This window comes from Trichosurus vulpecula, chromosome 8 (assembly GCF_011100635.1).
Source record: "Trichosurus vulpecula isolate mTriVul1 chromosome 8, mTriVul1.pri, whole genome shotgun sequence".
NCBI lineage: Eukaryota > Metazoa > Chordata > Mammalia > Diprotodontia > Phalangeridae > Trichosurus > Trichosurus vulpecula.
In genome coordinates, this window is record NC_050580.1 from 112,935,196 (window position 1) to 112,954,800 (window position 19,605).

General features: G+C 40.7%; 1 protein-coding gene across 1 annotated transcript in view; it reads left to right on the plus strand.

The window, feature by feature from the left end:
• FBXW4 (F-box and WD repeat domain containing 4) overlaps positions 1-19,605 on the plus strand; it is a 120,854-nt gene that overhangs the window by 13,125 nt on the left and 88,124 nt on the right. Inside the window, exons 3-5 of the mRNA XM_036736741.1 lie at positions 4,318-4,503; positions 4,994-5,126; positions 17,690-17,784. Of these exons, the coding sequence (XP_036592636.1) occupies positions 4,318-4,503; positions 4,994-5,126; positions 17,690-17,784 (414 nt within the window). The remainder of the gene's footprint in view (positions 1-4,317; positions 4,504-4,993; positions 5,127-17,689; positions 17,785-19,605) is intronic.

Genomic DNA, 19,605 nt, shown 5'->3' on the forward strand with positions numbered 1-19,605 from the left:
TCAGAGACTGTCTTTTACCTTTTTTTTTTGTATGCCTAGCACTTAGCACAGTACCTAGCACATTTATTGTTGTTTATTGTGTCCAGCTCTTTGTGACCCTGTGGACCATGCTGTCCATGGGGTTTTCTTGGCAAAGCTACTGGAGTGGTTTACTTTTTCCTTCGCCAGTGAATTAAGGCAAACAGAGTTCAAGTGACTTGCCTAGGGTTATATGGCTAGTTAAGTGTCTGAGGCTGGATTTGAACTGAGGTCTTCTGGACTACAGGCCCAACACTGTATCCACTGAGCCACCTAGCTATCTCAGCCTCTCACATAGTAAGTACTTAATAAGTGCTTCCTGCTTGACTGAATACATATTCCTCTGCCCTTTCCTGCCCAATGAGCCTTTTTTGTTGTTCAGTTGTGTCCAACTCTTTGTGACTCCATTTGGGGTTTTCTTGACAAAGATACTGGAGTGGTTTGCCATTTCCTTTTCCAGCTCATTTTACAGATGAGGAAACTGAGACAAACAGGGTTAAGTGACTTGCCCAGGGTCACACAGTTAGTAAGTGTTTGAGACCAGATTAAACTCAGAAAGATGAGTTTTCCTGACTCCATATCCAGCACTCTATCCACCGTACCACCCAGCTGCCCAACAATCTTATAGTGAAGATTAAAAAAGAAAAAGAAAAAAAAAACAGTTTAGCAAAGCTAATGAACACATTGACTACGTCTGACAGCACATATGATATTTCATACCCACAGTCCTCATCTCTGCATGAAGGTACATTTTCTCAACTCTTGTCTGGTGCTAAGTCTTGTCATTATAATTATACATCATTATATTTCATTTTAGTCTTTTGATTTCCTTTGTTGTAGTTGTGCAAGTTGTTTCCTAGTTCTGCTGGACCAGTTCGTAGAAGTCTTACCGCGTTGCTCTGAATTCTTCGTATCTATACCAGTAACTTCATATGGTTCAGTAATATTCTAATCAATCAATCAAAGAACAAGCATTTATTAAGTGTCTACTGTGGTAGACACTGGGGATACAAAGAGAGAAGTAAAACGAGGCTTTCTTTCAAAGATGTTATACTCCAGCTCCGGGAGACAACATGTACATAGATAGGTATCTATAAAATAAGCAAAAGGTGATTTTGAGAGGAAGGCATAACAGCTTAGGGAGCGTGTGGATGAGAAGAGGGTTCTTGTAGGGCATGGACCACAGTTTGTTTAGCTATCCTCCAATCAGCAGGTTCCTACATATTTTCTAGTTATTTTTTTGCCACAAAAAGTGCTGCAATGACTACTTTAGTATATATGAGACCTTTCTTTGACTTCCTTGGGGAACATTCCTAGTAGGAGGATCTAAGTCAAAGAGTGTGGATATTTTAGGCACGTTAAAAAAATTGTTCCAAATTATTTTTTACGTGATTGGACCAATTTAAGCTCCACACCTGTATATTGGTGTGCTCGTTTTTTTCAAAGCCTCTCCACTGTTGACTATTCCCAACTTTTTTCATCTTTGCCAATTTACTAGGTGTGAGGCAAAACCTCAGAGTTTTTTGAATTGCTTTTCTCTTATTAGTGATTTGGAGCAGTCGTATGGTTGTTAATAGTTTCTAATTCTTTTGAGAATCATTTGTGCATATCCTTTGACACCTTATCTATTGCCAGCCTTGCTTAATAACCATAAAGTAAGTTACTTTATCCATCAAGATTCTGTCCCTGAAATGTTTTTTCCCAATCACACTAGACTGGTCTTAATCAGTTTGGCAAATAAATCACAAGCAATTACCATCTCGCTTCTCCCTGGGAGTCTTCACTATTCACATGAAATGAATCCTGTTTTTATTCTGTATGAGTATGTATGTAGTTATTTACAAGACTGCTCTAAACTTCTGGTTATTGGGTCCCTCATTTATCCTCTTCTCAGCTACATGGATAACCCATATTTATACAGGAGATGCTGGGTACAAATATATATCATGATGTGTATAAATATGGACATCTCTACATACTTAACACATTAGGTATAATATATGCAGACACTTATAAAAACCTTGTGAGTAGACATCCAAGCTGCATTTAATGGCCCGTCAAGTCAATTTGCAGAACTTTTTCTCATTCCCATGGCAATTGTATTAACGAGTAGGGGTTGAAAGTTCACTGTCTCTGTTCTTTACTTTGGACTTGTAAAACACTAGGGCTTTTAAAGAAAGTAGGCTCTTGCACATTTATCTCAATCAACAAACTTTATTAAACACCTGCTACATGCCAGGCACTGTTTAGATACCTTGTTGAAGTGTGCCTGGTAAGATGTGAGCAATGGTGGGTTGGTGGGGAAGGGTCATAGTCATCATTAGGGAGTATCCTCAGTGCCTGGCCATATTCTTTTCTAGAGTGGCTCACTGAGTATCATGGGACTAACCTGAAGCTTCTAACCCTTCTTCCTTCTGTAGGACCTCCAAGAGGATCTTTTAACTGTTTGTAGATTTGTCTTATCAGCTGTTTTGTGAGAGCTGACTATTTTTTTGTAGCCTCTGCACTGTTGAAGTCTGCTCTGTAGCTGTCTTTTTCCATTGTCACACTTGTCCACTAATACAGAAATGCAGATCTATCTCTCTAGTGAGAATCTAGCTATCTTATCAGTACATTAACATCCTTTCTTAAATGGGTTTATGCTTTACACTGACAAATGCAGCTTTTACTCCATTAGGAAGAGGAAAGGGAGGGGCCTGCTGGTGGCACCTCCTTCCTTCTTGTCTTTCGTCCTTTCTCCTCTCATTGTTCTTTATAGAAAAAAACATAGGACTAGAGACCTCACAGCTGAGCCTTTGAGTTTCGAGTTAGAGGAAATAATTCATTCATCTGACTGGAAGTTTTATTCTAATTCCCAATATTTACCAATCCCAACTTTCTATCCCCCTTTCTAGGAAAAATCCCAAGGTACTAAGTAATGATTCAGAACTGGAATGCCATCTAAGAGAAAATGACATGTGGTTTGCTTTTGAAGTTTGATATCTCCTTTTAAAAATAATTTGTATTGATATTTTTGTTTTTATATCACCCATATTTCCTATTGCATTGCCCCCTTCCACCATCCTTTCCTAGGGAACCATCCCTCATAATAAAGAATTTTTTAAAAAAGAAGAAAAAGTTCAGGAAAACTACACAACATTGCAAAAAAAAAGTTTTATGGTATGTTCAGTGTTCCATACGCATGGCCTCCTGCCTCTTAAAAATAGCATGCGTGTGGCGGGGGTGGGGGGGGGGAGGGGAGGGGAAGCAGGGCAGGGAGGGTGCATGAGATGTTAAGGAAGGACTAACACCTCTGGTGTAAGGGCTTGCTGAGCCCTTTTCAGGGCTGCTCATCTACCTTTGGTGTCCACTTTCACCCAGTTCTTGTGGCTCCAAGAAGCCGTAGTGTGTGCAGTGGCCACACTCTAGTAAACTATCTTGGGAGATGGGCTAAACTGGGTTGAGGAATCCAGGCCTCAAACTTGTTGGTGAGTTAGGTGAGTGTCTGCCCCAAGCATGTGAAGACTCCCCTACCTTGGAATAGGCAGATGAGAACAATTTTTTCCGGAGGCCATAAAGGTCACTGAAGCAGGTGCCGTGGAGCACTTAGAGCTTGGTCAGACATTAAAGACACCAAGGTCATCCGCTGCATCCTGGGTCATCTCCAGTTGTCCTGACTTTTGTCTTGCCGCTGGCCTTGGATGACTCTGGAAGAATGAGGCTGACAACTCTGTGCAGCTCTGCCTCACTTAAATCCAGTTCTCGAGCAAGTCTAGATATCACCCCGTGATGTCACTGGATTTCTTTAGAAACGAAGGACAAATAGAAATAACAGCAGCAGTGTGTAGGAATAGGGAGGGAAGTCGTCATGTATCTCTAAGATAACTTTTGCTGCTACCGCTTTGAAGAAGTCGGGGGGAGGAGGGGACGTAGAACACTGGAATTTCTTACCTTCTCTTTTTAAAAGACAAAAAAATTATAGGACTGTTTTGTCAGAAGGAGATGGAATAGAGTAGTGAAGCCCAAGAGAGTGCGCCTACAAACTCAGCTGTTGTAACATCCTGGGTGGTACTTCAGTGACTATTATTGGGAGACAGTGGTGATCACAAACAATAACCACCTTGCCTTCCCCTTGGAGTTTTTTACTGTTCATCCTAGACAGGTAGTTATTTACTGCAAAGATGAGGGCTCTGATTCCATTAGATCATTGCTAGAGGAGGATTGTCTGCTGACTAGACTCTCATCTCTCCCAAGGGGTACAGTTGGCTTCTTTGTTGATATTCTTGTTGACCCATATCTTCTTGCTTCCAATGTCTGCAGTCTGATGCCCTGGATGCAGCTAGAGGGTGGCTGTTTGTACCTCTCCCAAGCCGAAGACATCCATGCCTACCAGCTCCGCCCAGATGGTTCCAGCTTACACCGCCGACCCCTGGCCATTTTTTCTGGTCATGAGGAGGATGTGTGCCGTTTTGTGCTGGCCAATTCACATGTTGTCAGCGGCGGAGGGTAAGGTCTCCCCCTCCTAATCTTGTCCCTCACACCACTGAGATCTGTCTTTGGTTGACTTAAAGGCCCTTTTACCTGCTTTTGGAATTTTTCTTTCTACCACAAAAGGGCTTAGCCTTAGACCACAGAGAAAGAAGTAGTGGCTTCTTCCCAGATTAGAACTCTTTAGAGAGGCTTGGTCCAAGGTAGCCCATAGTGAAAAGATAGAGGGGCAGGGAAGGGGAGTCTTGAATGCAAAATGGAGCAGCTTTGGGTAATCCTTTGTGCTGAACAGGGGATAATTTGATGTGGTCCTTGGCTCACTAAACCCCGAACATACTGAATAGGTGAAAGTGTCTAGGGGTAAAGGGCCTTACTGTGAACAGTCCTGAAGCTCAGTAGGGTCAGGCCCCCAGAGAACTGGGGTGGTTGTGCAACCATCTTGTCCTTATGCAGTGGGCATAATTGGCTATTGTATGTGTGTGAAGATGTCTCCCATTTTCTCTTTTAGAGATGGGAAGATTGGCCTTCATAAGATTAATGGCACTTTCAGCATCAAATTCTCAGCTCATGAGCAGGAGGTGAACTGTGTGGACTGTCAAGGGGGGGTCATTGTGAGTGGCTCCAGGGATAGGACAGCAAAGGTGAGTTGGGTCTCTTTTGCCTACATGTTGTTAACTCCTGTGGTTGCTGGTGTGTGTGTGTGTGTGTGTGTGTGTGTGTGTAACAAGGTATGAAATGGGTGGAAAGGAGCCTTGAGTCTCAGGATTGGCTAAAAGCGTGGAGAGTACAATAAAGAGCTCAGTTATGTGTGCCTGGCATGCTACTTGTCATGCCAGGCTATGTCCCAGCCAGCTGGCCCCGCAGAGGAGCCGACGGTAGTTGGGAAAGTAGCCACTTACTTGAAATGTGCTGTGAATTTAAAAAGGACAGGCTGGCCTGATTTTTTTCTTATTAAATTTCCTCAGGATTGTGGGTTTAGTTTTGACCTCACAAGGTTATTTTAAAATTTTCCTTCTCCTACTCACTCTCTTTTGGGTGGGCTAACTTTTGTCTTCTTGTTTAGAAGCCATCAGATTGGCGATATTATTATTTTTATTATTACTGCTGCTTCTCAGTATGAAATGGTTAACAGGTGGTATGGAGGCATTTAGAGAAGTCCTTATATATTCCTGCATCACCAAGCTTCTCAGTACACCTTTGGATGAAGTTAGTCAGGAGAATAACCAACTCTCAACCAAATAGATTTCTGTCTACCAGAGATGGAGAAATGGTTCTCTGCTTTTGCCTCCAGCAGCCCCACCCTGGAGTTAAACTTTCTGCATCTATGATTATTGTTTGTCTTTTGAGACCAGCCAATGGAATTTTGCTGACAATTTGGTTGACCATTTAGGAGGCAGAATAGGATTTTATTTGTATCCTTCTCAGAGCTCTGTAGGCTCCATAGTGCTAACATGGGTAAGATACTTGTTTGTGTCAGCAAGTAGGGCTCCAAGACACACAACAGAACGGATCAGGGAAGAGAGAAGTTTCTGCCTTACATAGTAACTTTTCTGATTCCCTATGCTTCCTGGTGTTCATTTCAATTCAACAAGGATTTTTACGCATTTCCCATGTGCTAAGCATTGTCTTAGGTATTGGGGATTCAAAGACAAACAAAGCAGTTCTTGCCCATAGGTACTTGCAGAATTTAGGTACATCAGTGAAAAGGAGGCAAATACAGTAATCTCTAACCGTGTAATCTTCTCTTTTCTTAAACTTTGTATTTTGTAAGATAGTCACATAAATAAGCACAAGCCTGAGATCTCTGAGAAATCATATAAAGAGCAGGTAATTTTAATTAAAATGTATATCATGGATATTGTCTACCTGCCCCTGGAATCATACCCCATAATGTTATCCAGACCCACGCTCATTCATTGTCCCCTTCTACACTTCCACAGGAACCCTGGCCTCAATATAGTAGGCTAGTCAAAAATCAAACCAAATTAAAACCTGTGAGGCTATAAAATGCAATGAAGGCATGGCCTCTTACTCTCTGCTTTGCTCCTCTTTCCTCATCTCTTGGGTTCCCTTAACAGGGCTGCTAGTACCAGGGTGTTGAAAGGGATCACCCTTCTGCTAAAGATCAAACCCTGGGAGCCCTATATGCAGATCTTCCTCTTTTTCAATGTTTTTCCTTTTTCCTACTGTGTATACTGTAGTCTAGAACAGTGGTGTCAAATTGAAATGGAAATGGAGACCACTAAACTGTAAGGGTCCCTACGGGCCACTTATTAACTTAGAAAAGCATGTATTAATATTATCAATGTTTGATTGTATTTTTTTTGTTTTGTTAAATATTTCCCAGTTATATTTTAATCTGGTTCAGGCCTCACCAGAGAGTGTTGCGGGCTACATGTTTGACACCCCTGGTCTCATCTAGAATATTGCATAATGATGAGTTTGTGTACAACTAAGTTTTACAATGGAAGGCAGAAGCTTTGGGAGCATTGACTAGTTATGTTTAATAGCTCGGTCCATTTAGTTTATTCTCACTTACTTCAGATGTAAAGTAATGAGTTAAACACACTAAAGGCTCACGTTTTTATTTTTATTTATTGTTATTTTTGGCTCAGATTTATTTGTTTATTTATTTTAAATGTATTTATTTTTAGTTTTCAACATTCACTTCCATAAGATTTTGAGTTCCAAATTTTCTCCCCATATCTCCCCTCCCTCCACCCCAAGAGGGCATGTAATTTGATGGAAACTCAACATATAGATTCATATTGAACCTATTTTCACATTAGTCAGGTTGTAAAGAAGAATTAGAACTAATGGGAGAAACCACAAGAAAGAAGAAACAAACAAAAAAGGAGAAAGCAAATAATATGCTTCAACCTGCATTCAGAATCCATAATTCTTTTTCTGGATGTGGACAGCATTTTCCATCATGTATCTGTAACAACAGTGTTACTTGCAGCTATTGTGGAGGTGTAAGGCCAATAACATCAGCACACAGGAGGGCTGCTAGCACAGGTTCTTTGATCTGCTTTTCTAAAGGAAAGCAACTTTAAGGGGTTAACAGTGTCACTTTAATTAAACATACATATATCATTCATTTAGTTCAGGGGAAAAAGTCAGCACCCTGAACTTCAGAGCAGATACAAAGAAATTACAAACAGACAAAATAACACAAATCAATAGACAGGCTTCTAACTGTCTAACCATAGCAGTACATACTTAGTTACCAGAGAGAGGAGCACCAGCATCTGTGTTTTCAAAGCGGGGCAGGGGTGCTCCTTAATGCTTAATGGCTACCCAGAATTTCATCTGGCCAAATCACGAAAACAGCCTTCCAGTTAGCAAAATGCTAACCTCAGAGTATGTATACTATTTCCAATCAATGGCTGTTGATTCAAAGACTCTTGCTTCAAACAAAGGCAAGACTCAATCAAAGGCACTTGATTGCCTTAGTGCTGAGAAGCACTCCAAAAAGAAGAAACAGCAAAAAGTGCTACTTTGCTTGCCATTACAGAGTCCTTTGGATTGTCTTGGATCCTTGCATTGCTAAGAAGAGGTGTCTATCAAAGTTAGTCGTTGCATATTGTGGCTGTTACTGTGTACAATGTTCTCCTGGTTCTGCTCACTTTAGTCAACATCAGTTCATTTAAGTCTTTATAGGTTTTTCTGAAGTCTGCCTGCTCATCATTCTTATAGTACAACAGTATTCCATTACATTCATATACCACAGCTTGTTCAGCCATTCCCCAGTTGATGGGCATCCCCTCAATTTGGCACCACAAAAAGAGCTGCTGTAAATATTTTTGTACATGTGGGTCCTTTTCCCGTTTATATAATCTCTTTGGGATACAGACCTGGGTCAAAGGGTATGCACAGTTTCATAGTCCTTTGGGCATAGTTCCAAATTGCTCTCCAGAATGGTTAGATCAGTTCCCAACTCCACCAACAATGCTAATGCATTGTTCCAATTTTCCCACATCTTCTTCAGCATTTACAATTTTCCTGTTTTGTCATGTTAGCCAATCTGATAGGTGTGAGGTGGTACCTAAGAGTTGTTTTGATTTGCATTTCTCTAATTAATAGTGATTTAGAGCATTTTTTTGTATGACCATAGATAGTTTTAGTTTTTTCATCTGAAAACTGCCTGTTCATATCCTTTGACCATTTATCAAATGGGGAATGACTTGTATTCTTATAAATTTGACTTAGTTCTCTATGTAGTTCTCTATATATTTTAGAAATGAGGTATTGTTTTACAGTCTCATCCATTGACCATGTATTTACTCTCACTCTTTTAGTTTCTTAGGTTTCATGCAAGTCTGGGACAAATGACTCTTCTTTGTTTTGTTTTTTTTTGGCCACTCTCTGGATTCTAGGTTTGACTCTTTTTCTCATCTTCATGCTTACCTTCCTCAAAACTCAAGCAGATCTTACCAAACTAATCTCATTGTTTTGGACAGTTTTCATAGGATCATAACTTTAGAGCTAGAAAGGGCCTTTGAGGTCATCTAGTCTAACCCCTTCATTTTATAGATGAAGAAACTGAATCCTGGAGAAATTAGATGATTTAACTAAGTCATACAAAGTAAGTAGCAGAGCTGGGAATGAAGCCCAGGTCTTCTGACTTTGAGTCTAATGGTCTTTCCATTGTAGTATGCTGCTAGACCTGGAGCATGCTACGAGTATAATATACCTGGGCTTCGTTGAGTCATTTGGTAAAATCTTCCGTGCTAGCCTTTATATACAAGACAGAAAGATGTGTGCTATCTACACATATATACTTATATGAATTTGGAACTGGTTGAATGACCATAGAATAGTTTTTAATCTAAAGACTTAAGTTTAGGATGGAGGAGATGTGACTAAATAACAGTTTGTGTGAAAAAAATAAAAGCTAATACTATCTCAGCTTGTTTTAATAGAGATATGGTATCTAGTAAAGGGAAATTATATTCCCATTGTCCTCTACTCTAGTCAGACCACTGACTGTTTAGTGTTTGTTTAGTTTTGGTTGCTTCATTTTAGGAATTACTTTGACTAATTGAAGCCTTTCCATAGGAAGGTGACTAAAATGATGAGAGGACTGGAGACTGTGTTTTAATAGGATATGTTGAAGTAACTAGGAATATTTAATCTACAGAAGGGAACGTTTTTGGGGGAAGGACATGATAGCTGTTTGTAAGTCATTTGGAATCATTCAATAAACAAGTATTTATTAAGCACATATAGTCATATTCAGGCACTGTTCTAGTGCTGAGGATGCCGAGACAAAAAGGAAGTAGTCCCTCTCCTTAAGGAGCTTATATTCTATTATGAAAGACAACAGTTATACATAAAAATATGAAAAATGAATACAGGATATTTCTGTGGGAAAGGCACTAGCAGTTGGGAGGCGCAAGGAGGATAAGAAAAGGCCTTATGTGGAAAGTGGTGCTTGAATTGAGCTTTGAAGGGAAGTGGGGTATCCAAGAAGTAGAGGTGAGGTGGGAATGCATTGCAGGTGTGGAGGCTGGCCTGTGCAAAGGCATGGAGCTGGAAAGTAGAAACAAAGTATGAGGAATAGCAGCAAGACCGTTTGACTACACCAGATTTTTTCAAATTGTGCTTCATTTCAACCCTGAAATGTCCCATTTTTAAAAGAAAAACCATGTTGTTAATTGACATGAAAAATAATAATTTTAGAAGATCTTGCTATAAGCTTCTGCCCAAGTTTTTTTTTGTTATTTTTTTATTTTAAATTTATTTATTTAACATATTTAGTTTTCAGCATTGATTTTCACAGGAATTTGAATTACAAATTTTCCCCCCATTTCTACCCTCCCCCCCACTCCAAGATGACGTATATTCTGGTTGCCCTGTTCCCCAGTCAGCCCTCCCTTCTGTCATCCCACTCCCCTCCCATCCCCTTTTCCTTTCCTTTCTTGTAGGGCAAGATAAATTTCTACGCCCCATTGCCTGTGTATCTTATTTTCTAGTTACATGCAAAAACTTTTTTTTTTTGTTTTTGAACATCTGTTTTTAAAACTTTGAGTTCCAAATTCTCTCCCCTCTTCCCTCCCCACCCACCCTCCCTAAGAAGTCAAGCAATTCAACATAGGCCACATGTGTATCATTATGTATAACCCTTCCAAAATACTCATGTTGTGTAAGACTAACTATATTTTGCTCCTTCCCAACCCATCCCCCTTTATTGAATTTTCTCCCTTGACCCTGTCCCCTTTCCAGAGTGTTTGTTTTTGATTACCTCCTCCCCCATCTGCCCTCCCCTCCATCATCCCCCCCTTTTCTTTTAATCTTCTTCCCTCTTCTTTCCTGTGGGTAACATACCCAGTTGAGTATGTATGGTATTCCCTCCTCAGGCCAAATTTGATGAGAGCAAGATTCACTCATTTCCCCCTCACCAGCTCTCTCCCCTCCTCCCACAGAACTGCTTCCTCTTGCCACCTTTATGCGAGATAATCCACCCCATTCTATCTCTCCCTATCTCCCTCTCTCAATATATTCCTCTCTCATCTCTTAATTTGATTTTATTTCTTTTAGATATCTTCCCTTCATCTTCAACTCACCCTGTGTCCTCTCTCTCTCTCTCTCTTTATATATACATATACACATACATATATACATACATACACATTCACTTATATATATATATATACATAAACATATATATATATATATATATGCATATTCCCTTCAGCTACCCTAATACTGAGGTCTCATGAGTCATACACGTCATCTTTTCATGTAGGAATGTAAACAAAACAGTTCAACTTTAGTAAGTCCCTTGCAATTTCTTTTTCTTGTTCTTTTTCTTGATTACCTTTTCATGCTTCTCTTGATTCTTGTGTTTGAAAGTCAAATTTTCTATTCAGCTCTTGTCTTTTCACTGAGAAAGCTTGAAAGTCCTCTATTTTATTGAAAATCCATATTTTGCCTTGGAGCATGATACTCAGTTTTGCTGGGTAGGTGATTCTAGGTTTTAATCCGTTGACCTCCGGAATATCGTATTCCAAGCCCTTCGATCTCTTAATGTAGAAGCTGCTAGATCTGGGGTTATTCTGATTGTGTTTCCACAATACTCAAATTGTTTCTTTCTGGCTGCTTGCAGTATTTTCTCCTTGATCTGGGAGCTCTGGAATTTGGCAACAATATTCCTAGGAGATTTCTTTTTGGGATCTATTTGAGGAGGTGATCTGTGGATTCTTTCAATTTCTATTTTGCCCTGTGGCTCTAGAATATCAGGGCAGTTCTCCTTGATCATTTCTTGAAAGATGATATCTAGGCTCTTTTTTTGATCATGACTTTCAGGTAGTCCAATAATTTTTAAATTCTCTCTCCTGGATCTATTTTCCAGGTCAGTGGTTTTTCCAATGAGATATTTCACATTGTCTTCCATTTTTTCATTCCTTTGGTTCTGTTTTATAATATCTTGATTTCTCATAAAGTCACTAGCTTCCACTTGCTCCAATCTAATTTTTAAGGTAGTATTTTCTTCAGTGGTCTTTTGGACCTCCTTTTCCATTTGGCTAATTCTGCCTTTCAAGGCATTCTTCTCCTCATTGGCTTTTTGGAACTCTTTTGCCATTTGAGTTAGTCTATTTTTTAAGGTGTTGTTTTCTTCATTGTATTTTTTAGTATCTTTTTGGGTCTCCTTTAGCAAGTCATTGACTTGTTTTTCATGGTTTTCTTGCATCCTTCTCATTTCTCTTTCCAATTTTTCCTCTACTTCTCTAACTTGCTTTTCCAAATCCTTTTTGAGCTCTTCCATGGCCTGGGACCAGTTCATGTTTTTCTTGGAGGCTTTTGGTGTAGGCTCTTGCACTTTGTTGACTTCTTTAGGCTGTATGTTTTGGTCTTCTTTGTCACCAAAGAAAGAATCCAAAGTCTGAGACTGAATCTGGGTGCGTTTTCGCTGCCTGGCCGTATTCCCAACCAACTAACTTGACCCTTGAGTTTTTCAGCGGGGTATGACTGCTTGTAGAGTTAAGAGAACTATGTTCCAAGCCTGGGGGGATGCGCCAGCTCTGCCATACCAGCACTCCTCCTTCCCCAAGAACCCCCAACCGGGGCTGGGCTTAGATCTTCAGCAGGCTGTGCACTCCTGCTCTGATCTGCCACTTAATTCCTCCCACCAGGTGGGCCTGGGGCCGGAAGCAACTGCAGCTGTAGCTGTCCCACCTCCGCTGCCCCGGGGGCAGTGGCCGAACCTCGAACTCCTTCCACTCCCGCAGCTTTTCCTACTAACCCACTCTGCTGTCTTTGGTGTTTGTGGGTTGAGAAGTCTGGTAACTGCCGTAGCTCACTGATTCAGGGTGCTAGGGTCCGCTCCGCCCAGCTCCTGGTCTGGTTGGTCCTCGCCACTCATGCTGGGCTCTGCTCCGCTCCCAGCTCCGTGTGGGATAGACCTCACCCAGAGACCATCCAGACTGTCCTGGGCTGGAGCCCTGCTTCCCTCTGCTGTTTTGTGGGTTCTGCTGTTCTAGAATTGGTTCAGAGCCATTTTTTATAGGTTTTTGGAGGGACTCGGTGGGGAGCTCATGCTAGTCCCTGCTTTCCAGCTGCCATCTTGGCCTGCCCAAGTTTTTTTGAACCATTATGTTTAAATGTTTTGTTCTTTTGTTCTACCATTGTGGAAAAGTTTGACAAATACTGGGTTATACCACAGAATGCATGAATGGGTGTAATGTTATAAGAAACCTAGAAAGATGGATTGGAGCCAGGTTGTGAAGGACTTTAAAAGCCAAAAAGGGTAGTTTATATTTTATAGGTAACAGAGTTTATTGATCTGGGGAGTGACCTGGTTTGACTTGTGTTTTAGGAAAATCACCTGGGCAGCTTTATGTAATGAATTGAAGAGAGGAGACACACAGCAAGGTTGGGAGAACAATTAGATTTTTGTAGTTATCCAGGTGAAAAATAATGAGGGTCTAAACTAGGATACTAGCTGTATGAGTGAAGAGGGGATAATGGATACAAGAAATGTTGAGGTAGAAATGATAAAATTTGGCAGTTGATTGGCTATGTGGGTTGAGGGAGAATGAGCAATCAAAGATAATTATGAGGTTCTGAACCTGACTGACTGGAAGAGTTGTGGTACCCTTAACAGAAATAGGAAAGTTTGGAATAATCAGTGTGGTTATACTATTTTCTCCAGCGCTACTGCTCAGCAAATGAGTAGGAGCATAGGAGGTGGGTGGTGAGAGTAATCCAGGGTTTGATTTGGCAGAGCATTGAAAAAAGGGGACTGGGGACAAGGGATATGAGAATAGAGTTTTGGGAAGAAAGGAAAAGGGAACCAGAGCAGGATCGATGGTCTGGAAGTGTACTGAGAGGCTGGGGGACTAGAGGAGAGCAAAGAATAAGTTTAGGAAAAGTAAGGCATAGGGAGAAATGGAAAGAGGTTATGCTTAGATAAAGGAATTCCAGAATACTTTGTTGTGGAAGTGGAACACTTACGGCTGATGGTGAGATTAAGGAGGTGACTTTCCATGTGTGTGGCTGTGGTGGAGTGAAAGGGTAAGTCATAGAGTCTGGGAGATTGAGGAATTGAGAAGCCAAGGTGTTTGATGGAATGTCATGTATGAATGTTGAAGCTCCCTAGTACAAGGGGAGGAGTTGAGGTAGAGTGGAAGCCATGTGCCCGAGCTCCTTGAGAAAGGAGGGAGAGTGATGTGGTAGCTATTATATAACTGCCTTTAGGAGCTGAATTAGGTTTCTGGATAGAATGAACTTCAAAGGAGGAGAGTTTGCTGAGTGACAATGGTAGAAGGAGGATCTGGAAGTGGTAATAGGGAGCAAGGGATATGTCTTTTCCTCCTCCAGGTCTAGTGTCTCAGGAGGTGAGAGAGGGTGCAGTCAGTATTGGAAAGGAATGGTCAAAGATTCAGTGGAACAGGGATTACAGATGTTTTGTTGAGACCTGTATATGGCAGAACTAGTTGTAATGGGTGAAAACCATACAAAGGCAGATTTCAGCTTGATAAAAGGAAAAATTTAACAGTAATGAGAGCTTTCCTACAATGGAATGAGTCACCTTGATGGTTAGGGGGTCCTTTGCACTACCACTACCACTACCACTGGAAGTCTGTGAACAGAAGTTAAATGACTACTGGTCAGTGATATTAAAGATGAGCATCTTGTTCAGATATGGCTTGTACTCAATGGCTTCAAAGGGCCCTTCCAACTCTGACGTTCTGTAATTATTCAAGAGTTTCTGAGTAATCAGAATTTCCTGGATTCCATCTCTCCTCATTTCTTCTTGCTCCTTTTTAACTCTTCTTCCTTCTTAGCACTTAGCACAGTGCCTGGCACATTGTAGGTGCTTAATTAATGCTTATTGCATTGAATTCTCTTCTCTTTTCCTCCCCACCTCTCCTCCCACTTTTCGGTTCTTCTTCATATTATGTCTTCTGCTATTAGAATATAAGTTTCTTGAGTTTAGGGACAGTCTTGTTTCCTTGTTTTTGTATCCCTAGTGCTTACTTAACATGATGCCTAGCAGATAGTAAGTGCTTAATAAATGCTCACTCTTATCTGTCTGTATATCTGTCTGTCACATGATAGTATCTCTACTTTTACAACCACCCCAATTGGCTTCTAATACCTTTTTAAAGTCTTTAATAACCTAGAGATATTTATATGGTTACTCTTTATCTCTCTGAGATGCTCCTGCAAAAATGCAGTTACACCTTTTTATGGAAGAAGGACATTTTTTCATAGGAGAACAGAGAAGAAGAAAAATTCCATTAGGTTGTTGTAATGCCTTTGTTGGCAACTGAAACCTGAAAAAAAGGGAGACCTTTTTTCTTCCCGAATTTTAGGCTTATTAATTAACTTGGGTTGATTCTTTTGCTGAGATGCACTAACATGGGAAGGTTCCATCCTGAGAATGTGTCAAGTTGAGGTCCCTAATATTTGTGTGTTGCAAGGAACGAAGTCAGACCACTTACGCTGCTAAGTAAGCTGTTACTTCTTCAAGCTTAGGCAAGGGTGAAAGTGTCAGAGATGTTAAAGATGTTAGAGTCTTATCTTCCATCCCCCAAAGACGTCACTCACATCCCATGGTGATGGTGCAGTTCAGAATACACAGGAAGGGCAATTTTTTGTGGGTGTTTTCACAAGTGGTACTAGTATATCAGAGTTACTTTTGTAGTCCAGGTCTGTCTTCCTTGGATTAAAAAAGTTGTTAAGAACCTGGGAAGTACTTTGACTTTCTTTATAGTGGCTAATCCTACCCCTGTAGGCTTAGAAATTTATTACTTAATAATAATTTTTTCTCATTATTATTATTTATCTTGTTTATCTCATTGGAAAAGATTAGAACTGGATGAGTGAGGGTGACTGAAGCACTTGTAAAATGGATGACATTTTTCATGTTATTTGAAAAAAGAGCAGAGTAGGGGTATAGATTTAGAGCTGAAAGAGATTTTAGAGGCCATCCAGTGGAACTTCTAGACTTTATATCTGAGAAAACTGAGTTGCAAAGAGGTTAAATGATTTGCCCAACGTCACATAGATAGTAAGTGACAGACCTGAGATTTTGAATTTGGTTTCCTGTCTCCAAATCCATCGTTCTTTTACCTGTACCATATTGCCTCTTTGAGGATCTCCATATAAGTTTGGGCTCTGTCTCTTTGGGGAATGTTTCTCTTTGGTAGTAGTTATCCTGTCTAGCATCACTGAAGCAATGACATTTCAAAGCTGAATGTACAGCCTTCACACCCATAAAGAAGTAATAGGAATAGTATGGCTACATTTTGAATATTGGATCTGTTTGAAATGGAGGACAGAGTAATTAGTTACTACAGAAGTGAGAGTGACTATAGACAGATCAGGCAGGACACAGAGTGGAGAAGGGATGATTAAGTACAGTATGCAATATTTATTGTTTCTTCTTTCCCAGGTTAGATTTCTCTCTCTCTCTCTCCCTTTCCCCTAAAAAAAAATCTCTTTTAAGAAATATTTTTCTTTCCTAGCATGGAAGAGATATTATGTGACCTTAAAAAGACAAGGATCATCTCTGTTACCACTTGTACTCACAAACCTCAAAGAATGTTTTCTTTTTATTCTTTCATCTGAGGTCCTGATTGAGTTTAGCTTATTCTCCTTTTGGGATGCTTAGAGGTCACCTGGTTCATGTTCTTACCTTGGGATTCCTTTTTGCCTGATGCCTGGGGACAGCTCTGTGCATTTGTGGTTTTCCTTTCTGTTTGGGTAGAAGCTTATGTTCTTGTGTATATCGTTTCTAAGATTGGGGGTTGGGGATGAGTAGCCTTGTGCTTAATGGGAAACCTTTAAATGCATTGAATCCTGAGAGGGCTCTGTGAGTGTTGATTAGTGTTAAGCTCAGAGTAGCTGCTAATGTACATTCCTTGCTGATAGGGACTAGATAGTGTGCTCCAAGCAATATTTTTAACCTGTGGGAGATATGGAATCTTAAAAGAGTTAAGCTTCTCTGTGACTTTTGGTGACTCTAGGTGCTAAATTCCCTGCTGACATGAATAGCATTGGATCCTAGGCATTATCAACAAATAAACAACAAACACAACTACCTTCCCAGCTTTGAATTCTGCCCGTCTTTATTTTTATCCTTTTATTTGTCTGTTTTTATTTTTCTCTCTGCGTAAGTTAAGATTATAGTGAGGGGCAGGAGAAGGGGAATGCATAAACTTTGGGTAGGGTAAGAATGGTAAATGCCATCATACTACCTGTTTGGAACCATAGTTCAGTTTAGATCATTGAGGTGCTTAGACCCTGGCAGTAAACACACTGTCTAGAAAATGTGGTTTGTTTGGTGGAAATATAGGGGCAAAAGTCTGCCTGGGAGTTGGGGTTTTTGTGGTAGGAGTTCTTGAAGCTGGGGGTGGGGTTGGTTAAGGACATTCGCAGTCTTCATCCTATGTTCTGAGTTATTGTTGTTGTTTGTTTGTCCTTTTCTGAAGACCATGACATCAGGAAGGTGATGTCATGCCTTGCAAGTGGATTGGATTTAGACGAGGTAGGGCTGTGCAAAGTTACCAGCCTCACTCTCTCCTCTGGAGCCATCTGGGTCCAGGTATAGATCAGGAGATGGCCTCCATGTCCTGAGTTCTAAGTTTTTGGAGGATCAAGAGAATCCCCTGCAGTAGTTTTCTACTCCCTGATTTCTTTTCCCTGATTCCAGGCAGTGGCAATGAGAGCAGTCACTCTCTTATGTTTCTAGGTGTGGTCTCTATCCTCGAGCCAGCTGGGGCAGTGCTTACACACCATACAGACTGAAGACCGAGTCTGGTCCGTCGCCATCAGTCCTTTACTCAGGTAAACATTGCACATTTTTGGAAAGTCTTGTCCTATGAGGCTTATGTCTTATTTTTTTTTTCTGTAAGAAAGGCAGTTTAGGATAAATTGTGTCTGTATCTACAAGGCTGCCTTGAACAGCTTTCCTTGGAGAGTTGCAAAGTCTCCCTGGTTGATTGGAGGTAGCTTAAATCTGAATCAATATCCCAAATACTGATCTGGGTTGAAGATGGCCTTCAGAGAACTGTCTTCCCTAAGTATCTCTTGACTGGATCATCAAGGCCAAGATGCTAAAAGTGTGATAAAACTAGAAGGCCAGATTTTCCTTTGGGGACCTCATTGAGAAGATTTTAGCAGGAAGACTTACTGTCTTTGAAATGTGGCATTCACTAGCTATCCTTGTGTTAGTCTCAGCAGTCTGAAGTACTAGTCTAATGTTGATATAGAAGAGGGCTGTTGAGGCTGTAGTGTATATCTAGGTTTCTTTTTCCCCTGGGAAGAGGACCACTGTAGAGAAGAAGTTTATAGACTGAGCCCAGATAAGATTCCTAAACCTCTGGAGTTCTAATCCTGGAATATGTCTGTAGGGGTTAAGATCATCAGCAGTTGTAGCATTAAATGACCTAAGCTTCTGAAACTAAGATCTTTGTTGGATTTGTCCCTTCCCTTAGGCTAAATTGAGTCTCTTCAGCATTGCCTTTGAACAGGTGGGCTTTGTTGTCACCTTAGCACCTCCTTTCCAGGGCCCCCTGGGCTCAGTGAGTTGGCCCCCAGTATCCCTTCTCCCCAGCAGGAACCACAAGCTCTTCCACACTTGCTCTGTCACAATATTTACCTAGCATCTTTCTCTCCCCACCCCCTACCAGGTGATAGATGGTAAGACTACAGAGACTGCTACTCTCTAAACCTGGGTTAGAGCTACTCTTTTTATAAGAATGAATCTCTCCTTCCCTATCCCCCTCCAGCCTTCTCCTCTTCATTCTATAGAGTCTTTACCTTCCCTCCTGATACTTTCCATAGCTTCCTTTCAGATTTTTTTTTCGTAAGAATTAGACCTGATTAGCCACGTCATTAATTCTTCAATTTGACGGCTGATATAGCAGAGCCTGAAACACACTGCTGATTCCAGAGAATGGAGACCCCATTCTTTAGCATACTGACATGGGAGAAGTTAATTAAAATTCCACAGAGTGAAGGTGTCAGCTAACCTATAAACCTGTCGCTCTTTAGAACAAATTATTCTGGCAATCTTAAGAAAGAGAGAAGGAAAGACCAAGAAAGAGGGAAAAGACCCAGTGCGGGAGCATAGGGTTAAAATGGGCAAATGATGTCTGTTCTCTTTTAGTCCTCCTTAATACTTGTCTTCTTTGCAAGCCCGTTAGCTCATCTTAGGATTCTGTTGGCTAACTCCTTGCAAGGAATTGGGGAGGGGAGATGGTTTCTAGGAGTTGAAGGGAGTTAAAGGGACTCTTCTCTGATATGTCAAAATTCACACTAGATCAGGGAGATCAGATGAGGCTCTTCAGGGCTAGAGATATCGTACCATATCTATTTAATTCTGAGGGGTTAGTTTACATGGACAAGAGTGTAGAAAAGCACTCCCATATCTCAGTATTCTAGTTGGTAAGATTATACCTGCTATTGGAGTGTAATATAGCAGCTGCTAAACAGTTGTGTTGCATTGCATTACCTTCACAATTAGGGGACTAATATAGGCTGAATGTCAGTTTGGTCCAGCAATTTCGTCTTACCTTGTCAGAAGACCTATTTAGGGGCTATTTGGTAAATACCCAGTTCATACTTATTCCAGTAGTCAAAGCTTTGTCATCTCTCATGGTCTTA